This window comes from Spea bombifrons, chromosome 4, assembly GCF_027358695.1.
Source record: "Spea bombifrons isolate aSpeBom1 chromosome 4, aSpeBom1.2.pri, whole genome shotgun sequence".
NCBI classification, from domain to species: domain Eukaryota; kingdom Metazoa; phylum Chordata; class Amphibia; order Anura; family Pelobatidae; genus Spea; species Spea bombifrons.
This window is the reverse complement of record NC_071090.1, coordinates 27,543,061-27,554,263: the sequence shown is the minus strand read 5'-3', so window position 1 is coordinate 27,554,263 and position 11,203 is coordinate 27,543,061. Positions and strand designations below refer to the sequence as shown.

Below are 11,203 nucleotides of genomic sequence, written 5' to 3'. Positions count from 1 at the left end.
CCCTAATACAAGAGACTGTAACACCCCGGCCACATCCTGGCAGAGCCTGGCACATCTCGCACCGCTGCTGCCACCTTCCTTCATACAAACGCACGACCCTTCTCGCAGGAACTACAACCCCCAGAGTGCTTTGCGGACAGTGGGCGGGAGCGGTTTGACCAAAAGAAACAGAACGCCGCCGCTGTTGCTTTTTGTAACACCCGGTCATGTATAAATACATAAATAAATGACATTGTAGGGAAAAACAAATGTCCCCTTCCACGAGCGCAGGGAAGTGCCCGCCGGAGAGGCACAGACCAGTGTGGGCGGTGGAAGGGACGCTCTCTAATGCATATGGGAGTTTCCAGGAAGTGCAGTGGCCATATTGGATCCCATTGAGAGCTGCGAGCAGGGATTACATCAATTCAGAAGAAAACAGCTCAGGAGACGGCTGGTGACTGGAGCCATTTAGAACGCCACTATGGCTGCCACTGATGTAGAGAGGGCCACTGTGAGTACCCCCCTCCCCAATTCATGGCTATGATGTCAGCCCTGCCGCTCTGACGGGGCTTTCCATGCGTCTAATGCACAGATGATGTGTCAGTCACACCGTGGGATTGGCAGCTCCGTGGCTCAGTGAAAGCAGCTAGTGGCCATGGGAAAGTTTCCCAGCTGGTTGCCTGGTTCCGCTCAGCCTGTGCCATCCAGCAGTGTGATGAAGGCTATTCTATTTTAGATGTAAGGAAGTTTTTACTTAACTGAGGTAGTAGATATGTGGGACATACTCCCAGTAGAAGTGGTAGAGGATAATACAGCCAGGGGAATCGAATCATGCATGGGATTGGGCATAAAGCTATCCCAAATATAAAACAAGACCGGGGGCTGATTTAGGGTCCGAGTCCCTACATCTGGAATAAATGGGCCGGGTGTTTATTATCTGGCGACAGTTCGGTGGGAACCTGCTGCACCGTTTTTCCAGAGTATGCGGTTAATTTATTATATTATTAATAGCCTTTTAATCCAATAGCGTAAATAATCCATTCATTATGTGTGTGTAAATATATAAATTATTATTTTTTTAAGGCAATTGGTACGTATGCTTTATCTTTTATTCTGATATAAAAGAATTTCCGAATTACGTAGAATAAAGACAAAACGCGCGTATAAATTGCTTCCAGTGCTTTTGTAATTTTTGTTTGTGTTCTGGCAAATTGTTGCAAAAAGTTGTTATTGCTATTATTTTAATATAATTGTTATATTTTTTGGATACTGCTTAAAATATGTAAAAAGGGTTCTCCTCTTCTGGTTCGGCTTCCTTTTGGCTTGTAGGACTTTTGGCCCTGGGGATGCCACCTGTGCCCGCCAGCTGTTTGACGGCAGCTACTGACTTGGGTGGCTTTGCTTGGCTCAGCAAATGTTTCTCTTGCACAATGCAGAGCCCTGTGTTCTGGACTTTCAATAACAAAAGCTGTAACATTTGAAGCTTTCCGATTGAGGGTTATCTTTGTTTGCCATCTGATCTGGGCATGGTTTAGTGAATATCGTTAACCCTCCCACTGCTGTCTTCTAAAAACGACTATACACACAGCATGTTTGTTATAGCAAGAGCTAAATGACGGCTATTTCCAGTTCTGTAAACTATTTGAGCCCAAAACTGGGCTAAATAAATGTGCCCCCCCTAAATAAATGTGTAGGAATGCACTTTATAAGCATTTGTGGGTTAAACATCAAAACAGGCAATTGTCTGAGTTAAAAAAAAACAAAAAAAAAAAACTGCAGTCCTGCAGCTGCCCTCCTCCTCCTTAGTCTGAGGATTCTTGAAACTAATTGGCTGCTTCAAGCAGCCAATCGGATGAAGGAAAGTGCTCCTATTGAATTCAATGGGAGTACTTTCCACGCGTATGCACAGGGGGTCCGAAGAGTTCTCAAATCCAGCGCTGGAGCTGACCCACGTACGTATATAACGAGTATAGATATATGTGCGGAAAAATACATCCCCTGAACGGAAAATAGCTGGGGGACTATTATAACAATTATTATTATATTTTATATAGTACATAACAATTTATGCGAATAGGATGGGCATAATGATTCTGCTGAATCACCTCCTTGCATTTGCAAAAGGGACAACACGTCTGTCAATGGACCTCTTGGCCGTCAAATGCCTTGATATTTTATGTTTTGTGAAGGTGATTTTCCTCCACACACGTTTGTTCTGTGCTTAAAGAGTTAAATATGTCACAGGTACATATCACCGTGCATGTCGGAGAGCGTATGTGCCGACACTCACATTGGCTGCCGGGTAACTTGACAGATGCTTGTATTGCTTTGTAGTGTCGATCTGACAGCTCTACAGTATAAGTTCTCACTAAGATCCACTTTGCACTTCTATATATAATTTGATTGTCTGGCGTCGCATGCTACGGGATACATTGACGTGCCTTTCAGCATGGTGCTTAACCTCCTGGCTTTGCATCAGGTGTGCTGGTGATTGCTATGCGTTTTACATTTAATGTGGAGGAAGTACTTGGGATGTCATGTACTACGGATTACCATCGACTTGGCTTTGTATGCAGAGCTATCGCTGTATGATCCGTACTGGGAATCTTTTGTCTAATCAGACTTTTTAATGCCTCTAATTCTCCTCTCCTTCTTCTTCTCCCCTCTTTTCTCCTCCTCTCCCTCTTCTCCTCCCCCTCCCCTCTCTTTTCTCCTCTCCCTCTTCTTCTCCCCTCTTTTCTCCTCCTCTCCCTCTTCTCCTCCCCCTCCCCTCTCTTTTCTCCTCTACCTCTTCTCCTCCCCTCCCCTCTTTTCTGCTCTACCTCTTCTTCTCCCCTCTTTTTCTGCTCTCCTTCTTCTTTCCTCTTTTTCTCCCCCCTTTTTCTCCTCTCCCTCTTCTTCTCTCCCTCTTCTTTTTCTCCTCCTTCTCCTGTCCCTCTTCTTTTTCTCCTCCTTCTCCTCTCCCTCTTCTTTTTCTCCCCTCCCTCTTCTTCTCTCCCTCTTCTTTTTCTCCTCCTTCTCCTCTCCCTCTTCCTTTTCTCCTCCTTCTTCTCTCCCTCTTCTTTTTCTCCTCCTTCTCCTCTCCCTCTTCCTTTTCTCCTCCTTCTCCTCTCCCTCTTCTTTTTCTCCTCCTTCTCCTCTCCCTCTTCTTCTTCTCCTCATCTCCTAATTAAGACATTGAACACCTCCAGTGAGATGCTTTATGTAGATTTTGTGTACATATTGGCTTCTGAATCAGGAAGTTTGAGGGGAGCAGAAGTTCCCCTTTGCTCCCAGGGTAAGGAGAGAGGCCTTAAAGAAGACCCCCGAGCCAAGTGTGACATTACACGCGTGTTTTGACTGGGGGAAGTTTTTCCAGAGACTGGCTTCTGGGTCTGGTAGGGTTTTTTGGCTTGGGCAGCAAAGTCTAGCCAGCGATGGCTCCAATGGGAGCTAGGCTGTATTGTTTATGATTTTCTTTTGATGTGTGTTTTGTGCACTTGTAAATAAAAATACACAGTTTGCCGCAAATCAGTGTTCCTTATTCTCCTTAAGGTCCCTAGAAGTGACCTTTCTTGACATATACTGTACGAGTCTTATAATGCATTGGTTTCAGACAGAGATCGGTGAGTGAGTATTCTTACCCAGCACATTATTTCATATGCAGAATGTCATTAATAAAACATGACCTGTTAGAACCTGACTTACATTTATAGCAATTTAGTCAGTTTTTGTAATGGCTATTATTAGAAGGGTGTGAGAGCTTTAAGTGGTCAATATGCAAAACGCTTTTCTGACATCCCTATTGACTTAAAGGTTTTTTTTTTATTACTGCTAACACCTGGATGAAGAAGCTTATGCTTTATATAGACTGGCTCTGTTTGCTTCTATGATCCCTATCTTTGCTCTTTTGTTTTCTTGTTGGTTGCCCTTGAACATAGTCATGCGCAGACATTGGGGGCTTTTCTTCATGCTCTTCATGCTCTTTCAGTGTATTCTTCTCAAGCTTGAACACAGAGGGGGGGGGGTCTATCACGGCTTTGGCTGGCTAACCTGGTAGACTGGCTGACATGCTGGGTCATCGGAAAGGGGCTGCAAAACACTCTGCAGACGCAGGGCCGCCTGAGTAACTTTTTTTTAAACTATATTTACTATATCTAAATGAATGCAGAAATACTGTTCCTTTACAGACAACATCACCACTACGGTTTCCTTTCTGAAAGCCACAAGGAAAATGGTGACTACTCCCTTGAACCCGGCCTTGTTCTGCTAATCTGTCCTAGAAGAATACAACCATGTAGATCAAAAAGAGGGCTTTATTCACTGAAACAGGTTAAGGGCTGCCACTTTGTCACCCATGGTTAAATTAGGGACTTTAGATGTCATCCCAAGTCACAGTTTAAAGATTTTTTTTTTAGTCTTTAGCCTATAATATGTTGTTTTAATCAAAACATGCAATTTGCCCTTTTTTCACTAAATGTCTAATTTGTACTTACAGTTGAAAAATCGTGGGTTCTACCACCAGGGGTTTATGCTTCATATTGTTTTTACCTGTTTCTCCATGATGGTGTAAAGCGCAGATCTGTGGAATTCTATGGGGGGGGGGATATATATATAAATGCCATATATATATAATATATATATATCACACAGGCACATTTTATTCACAGTGTATAAGTAATCTTCACACATTTTAACACGCAGAATTTTGGATTCTTGCAGTAGTTCCGGATGTACTTATATGCAATGTTTATGATTAATTTATGTAAAAACCTAATTATTCATCAGTGAATAATCGGCACTGCACGCTGTTGGCTCCATATAAATAATATATATATCAAAAAGGACATAATTATTTCCTATTTCTATCAATAAAATCTAATTATACTAATCTACTTTCCTATAAAGTGGTATAGTAAGTGTTTTGGACACATAACAGCTGGCCGTGTAAAGTGTTCATTTGTATTATACGGGGAAGGTGTTTTATTTTCTTGTGGGAAAAGGTGTTTTTTTTATATATATAAATTTGTAAGAGCCTCTGACTTCCTTATATCGAGTACATGAAATACTTTAGCGGAGGAAGGCGTTTGCTTACAGTGCTGGGACGTTCCTTAACATTCTTTTCCAGTGTATTTTTCCCTTTTCCCAGAACATGCGTTTTAACGTCGCACGAAGGGATCTGTAGTAACCGGGCCGTGTAACTAGCTTCTGCTATCATTCACTTGCCATCGCTGGCTTACTCTTTTTGCTCCAAATTGAATTGCCAGACTTTGGAATCCTAAGGAATCAGGAGCTTTCAGTTGCTTGAGATCTTATATGTTTTACTTACTAAAACGATGAGCAGAAGGGTGTTAAACCCCGACAAGCATCCATTGAAATCTGATAACAGGAGTGAGGCAAACTGTAACCATGTCCGACATGAAAATAACTTGTATGTTGTGTGTTTGCTGGTGGCGGAGTGTTTGTGTATATAATTATTATCTAGTCTGTGTATACCGGAGCAGTTCTTTATTCTGCATTCCATGGCTTTCACGCTTTTTGTTCGCTGACATACTGCAGTTGGCGTTCTGACTTATTGGACCGATCCTGTCCTGGCCGAATCTGTGGCATGATACGAGCTCTCTACATATCGACGTCCAAGCACTCTTTGGCAACTTTTTTGCCTTCATTACCATTTGCGTTTCTTGGGAACCCTAGCTGCTTGGTCCAGCTGGATAATGCCACCTCTGTTCTAGTACAGGTGTGTGCATGAGAATACCAGACAATAACTATGCTTATTTATTCGGCATTACCAGACCTCCTTCCCTGCTTTTAAAGCGTTGACACGGCTCCAAGGAATGTAGGACTGGAGGAGAGCCGCGGAAGTGTAGAATAAATAGGGATTGCACTGAGATACTATTGGAGTATGCGCTTGATCAAGATCTGGAAGGTGTGATTACTCAAGTGTCCAACAGAAGGGTGAACTGTATGGAATGAGAAGATGCAAGAGTTGGCCATCGTTCCCCCATACAATAACGCACGACATTTGTAGCATATTTTATAATCTTGTAATGTTTGGATTCCTAGAGGAATTATTAAGGCCCAGCGGTGAAGAGACGGCTGGTTGCTTTTATTTTATTTTTTTCATGTTTTTTTACTCTTCCTGTAACCCATCAGTTGGCTTGGGTGGTTACAACCCTGTTTTTTATTTGGTGTTTTAGAAAACACTGAAACTAGTAATTAGGCATACATTGCTTAACGTTATTCACTGACTGAACAGAAGTAAGCATGCAGGGAAAGTGCTCACACTGAATTCAGTAGGAGTATTTTTCGGCCATTGGAAGTTTCAAACCACCAGTCAGCTGCAGCTCTGCTGCTTCAGCTTCTTAATGGGAAATCATTTTTTATTTAGAACTCAAAGCGCGGAGGCTGTTGGGGACATTAAACCATCTCTTCAGATTTTTGGCCTGGAAAAATATAAAGCTTACCAAAAGCTTAAGCAAAGAAGAGATCGTTAGGCAGATAACCTTCGCAAATGCTAAGTGGATATTTTTCTAATGTGGGAATCCCCTTAAAATGACTGAATACTGCTGGATTAGTAAACGATTTTTTTAGACCAAATAACGACCTTTTACACGATGTTTACATGTTAAGAGCTGCAATACTTGGAGTAGCCACAGTACCTTTACGGTGTGTGTGTGTGTGAGATATATATATATATATATATATATATATATAATATAGTTTTGTGTAGATACTGTAGGCTGCCTTCTTTTGCTCGCATATTAAAGCATTTAGGCTGACAGAATGAATAATTGGCTTCAATTCATTGGGAACCATTTTATTTGGATGCGAAGGAGTGGTTCGTTTCTAACTTGCTCAAGCCTATTAACATGTCATTATGTAAATGTGTAAATGTTAACGCTGATACTGGGATCATCTTAAGAGTGTGGGAGTTGCTCTTGCAAAAATAGATAGACAGTGTTAAAGACCATAATAACTATGAACCCAGTAACCGTTTGCTGTCAATGTCGCCATCAAATGTCACACTTTTGATTCACCTTTTTATGTCTCTTGAAACCTGTTGCACGCCCCTCTGACATTGGAAGGGATAGGAATGGGTGGACATAGTTTGCTGGAGATTTAATTTTGAGGATAAGAAACCAGGGAGAGGAACCTGCTGTCCTTTTTTGTTAAATCAGGCAATCATTGCAAAGAGGAAGATGTGTTCAAATCACAGTTTCCAGAATGGAATTAACACGCACACCATACGGGACTCGGGCATGTAATGTCTTGTTCCACAAATATTATTCATTTTTGAGCGTTCTTAAAGAATGATTAATGGTTAAATACTTTTGTTTTAACCTCCTATGGGAACCATGTCCTAAAGACACAACGCAAAAGCTTGAGTCCCTTTTACAGCAGCTTGGGCTATGTCTATGGTTGGCCTCTCTATACACGCCATGTTTATCCATTGGTTTGGAAGGAGTCCAGGTACTACCTACCTATCTAGACTCATTTGGTGAAGAGAAGGCCCTTCTCGTCGTGTGTGTGTGGTATGTTGGAGCAAGGTCAGCTTTATATGCATTACCTTCACTATGTTGAACGAGGGGCCAACACTGGTGTGTTTCTACTTTCTTCCACTAGAAGTATGAATTAACAACACATGACACAGGGACAACTTAGCCCTCCTTTCAAAAGAGGCTCACCGGGGTACTCCATTTATCATTCCTAGCCATAATGAGGTCATACCTGCAAACGCTTGGTTTTAGTGAATACGCCTCTTGTTTTCATCTACCTTCAGGATGGCCATGATATGCTGTATTTATGTAGGCTAGTGCTCCAGGCCACCCTTGGACCAAACCATGGGCTCTCTCCAGCATTTAATTTGCTCCTCCTTGATGATCCAGCATAATGGATTATCCCTGCTACAGGCTGTGTACCCCCTGCCTGCCTATGCCAAGATACCCCACTGGTTCTACTTACTATCTTGCTATGGACTGAGCTTTCTTGTTTTGTAAATATGCTTTGAACCCTATATATGTACCATCTGTAGTAACGTCCATTCTGAGTTCCTATGTTTGACTTTGAATTTGTTCTTCTAAGATCTCAATCTACTGCTTCATTTCACAAATGAAGTCTGACTATTTATCTTGGTAAAGGTAATACTCAATTTACATTGACTTGGCGATCAAGTTTAAAAAATATCTCATTGTAGTAACAAAGTTGCCGGTAGCCTTTTGTTGCCTCCTAACACAATCATCTCTTCCACCTCGTGACGTGTTGATGATTTCCCTTCACCTATATCTATGTATGTACGAGACCTCGTAACAAGACTTACAACATTCTGTAAATGAGAAACTTGTTTGGCCTGAAAGGCATCGTGATATTTACTACGCTGACAATCCTAGCTAGGTGTATGGATAGAAATGCTGCTAAATACTAAGCTTGCGAGCAGGGCTCTCTCCACCTAATGTATCGGTTTGTCTTAGTCTGTCAATTCTAGTCGTCATACCCCTTGAATATATGTATTGTAAGACGCGCTATATAAATAAAAGATAATAATAATAATAATAGACATGAGTGTTTGCCAAACCAGTCCGGGAAAGTTTAAACCCCGAGACCCTGTTAGCCAGCACAGACTTTGTAATCCGTCCCACATTCCTTCATCCAAATATTTTTATTCTAGAATGACGCAATCTATATGTAATTCTGTTTCTCATGCTTTACTGTAGCAGGAGTTTGAATAAAGGTTTTAAAAATAATGCTTTTTGTGGACCTCATGAAAACATAATATTTCACAGTAATGTCTACAGTTGTGTTTTTCTAAATATATTTCAATAATTTTCCTATTATCTACATAACGCAGAACTCTCTTGCTAGAGTGGTAATAATGGTTAAAAATAAGAGTCTGTCCCTCTGTATGTAGAGTATCTTGCTCTGATACCCTTGTGTTTTCTTGCCAGGCTCCATCAACCTGACTAATGTGCTTAGGTTGAACGTGAAAGCTGCTTCTTATCCAGGAACGACATCTGTTTCATGAAGGTTGTGGAGGCTACAACGCTGTCCCGCTCTCACGTTGACCTAGTTAGCCCATAGGTGGTATCCCCAGAACATAGGATCATTATCCTGTACCCTCTTAAATACCCATTAATGATCTAATCAACAAAAAAAATAAAAACAAAGGGAAGCCCTCCAGAGTGTTCTGGATCACCCAATTGCCAATTGCCATACAATGAGCTTAAAAAAAAAAATAAATAAAAAAAAAAGACTAGCTGGCCGGGTTTTTTTTTTAAATGTTCTTTTGAATCGTTTCACGTTTACTGTAGTGTGTAAGGTTCCCCGACTCCCTCCCCCTCTCTGGATATCTTTCTGAGGCTTGTCTTCACACTCACAAATGGCACTGGTATTTTTCCGCATCACCACCACGGAGTCCTATAAATAGGTTAATCAGAACTGGGAAACAGAATGACATAAAAATCTCAAATTTTTGATTACATATAGAATCTATTCAGATAAACACAGCGTATGCTGGAATGTGAGGTGCCAGAGCTTCTCATAGAATGGGTATTTTGAAATGATTTGGCTAAATGGTAATTTAACTTCCTGGCAGGTATTTTGAGCGTCCGAGAAATACGCAGCCTGTCTAGAACGGAGATAAATGGGGGATCCAGGAGCTGTCTGTTTTACTTTATTTGTTCTCTTTTGGAGGCCTGAGGCTCAAATTGCATGTCTCCTTGACTGACGTTTTGATTATTTCTTTAATATCGTTTTAGAATGTGACTAGGGGGCTTATGGCGATTGGAGGGCTGGACTCGCAATAACAAGGACCCATTTCCTGTGCAAATTCTTGAGATTCTGAAATGTGTGATGGATTTAGTCTCTCGCCGTCTACTTTGATCTCATGGCTGCGCCGTGGGGTTTTGACATCTTTTTGTTGGATCTTACTGGAAAATGTAATATGATAAAAACATATCTGGGGGGGGGAAGTATTCAGTGAGTGAAGAAATGCAACCCTTTTTTGTGATGTATTAAAAGGTATGTTTTTCCTACATTTCCTTAAAAGGAAAGAGTTCTTCAGAAAAGGAATGATGTCCCATATAGAAGTCTGAGGAAAGGGGTTTTTTTTTTTGTCATGGGAGATTCTTATGGATTAAAAATAATACTTTAATATTCATTACAGGGAACTCACCCCAGAGGCTCCAGAAATAAAACATTATTGGGCCTCTGGATCAGTATTTAATCCTTGTGTTTTGACCGCGTCCCCTGATCCTTTGGTCACTGTTTTGTCTGTTTTAGTTATGGGACAATCCATGTAGCTTCAAGTCAAAGTGTGCACAACAAAATATATATATATAACTATATTCGGGGCCAATACAAACCATAAACAGGACTATGCATACGACACGAGGTCACGCATTTAGACTGGAAGAAAGGAGATTTAGTCTAAGGCAGAGGAAAGGGTTTTTTACAGTTAGGACAATAAGGATGTGGAATTCTCTGCCCGCAGAGGTAGTTTTATCAGAGTCTGTAGAGACGTTTGAACAACAACTGGATGAATGCTTGCAAAAAACATAATATTTAGGGCTATCATTTTTAAATTATGGGGAAACTGCTTCTTGATCCAAGGAGAGATCTGACTGCTATTCTGGGGTCAAGAAGGATTTTTTTCCGGTACATTGTTGCAAAATTGGAAAGAGCCACAAACTGTTTTTTTTGCCTTCTTTTGGATCAACTGCAGTTAACAGATGTGAGAAAGGCTGATGGACGCATGTCTTTTTTCAGCCTATGTAACTGTTTGGTTAAATGTGACACCCTCTATTCAGCCAACAAAGACATAAAGGGATTCCTGAAGACCCAAAAGCTCACGTGTCTCAACATCTTTTTTGCCTAACAAATTGTCATCTTCATCTAAAGACTTCTTTTGGACCAAGACACTGCATCCATTTTTCTTATTATAATGGGGCTCATTTTAAGTAATTGTACCATGGTAACCCTATGCCGTAATGGGTATTTTTTTTTTTAACAGAAGCTTTATTAGGTTTTACTCAAAAATCCCCTTACATGTTCACCTCTAACTTTTGCATAGGGGCAAAATTTTAATGAGGTCTACAGAAATTTTGGCATCATGCCCATGCTATGCTGTTAATTTTAACTCTAAATCTCTGTATGTTTTTTTCTCAGTGAATTTTGGCCTCCGTCTTCCCGTCCCATTGTTGACCTGGGTCAGGACTAGAAGCTTCCCAGCTGGGATAACAGCATTCTC

General features: G+C 41.0%; 1 protein-coding gene across 3 annotated transcripts in view; it reads left to right on the top strand.

Moving 5' to 3' along the window:
* Nucleotides 1-252: 252 nt before the first annotated feature.
* Nucleotides 253-11,203, top strand: part of SEPTIN8 (septin 8) — a 39,531-nt gene continuing 28,580 nt past the window's right edge. The window contains exon 1 of one of the 3 annotated variants that reach the window (XM_053463331.1): nucleotides 253-490. In XM_053463331.1, the coding sequence (XP_053319306.1) occupies nucleotides 461-490 (30 nt within the window). In that variant the 5' untranslated portion in view covers nucleotides 253-460. The remainder of the gene's footprint in view (nucleotides 491-11,203) is intronic. The other 2 variants (XM_053463330.1, XM_053463332.1) reach the window with 2 other exon arrangements.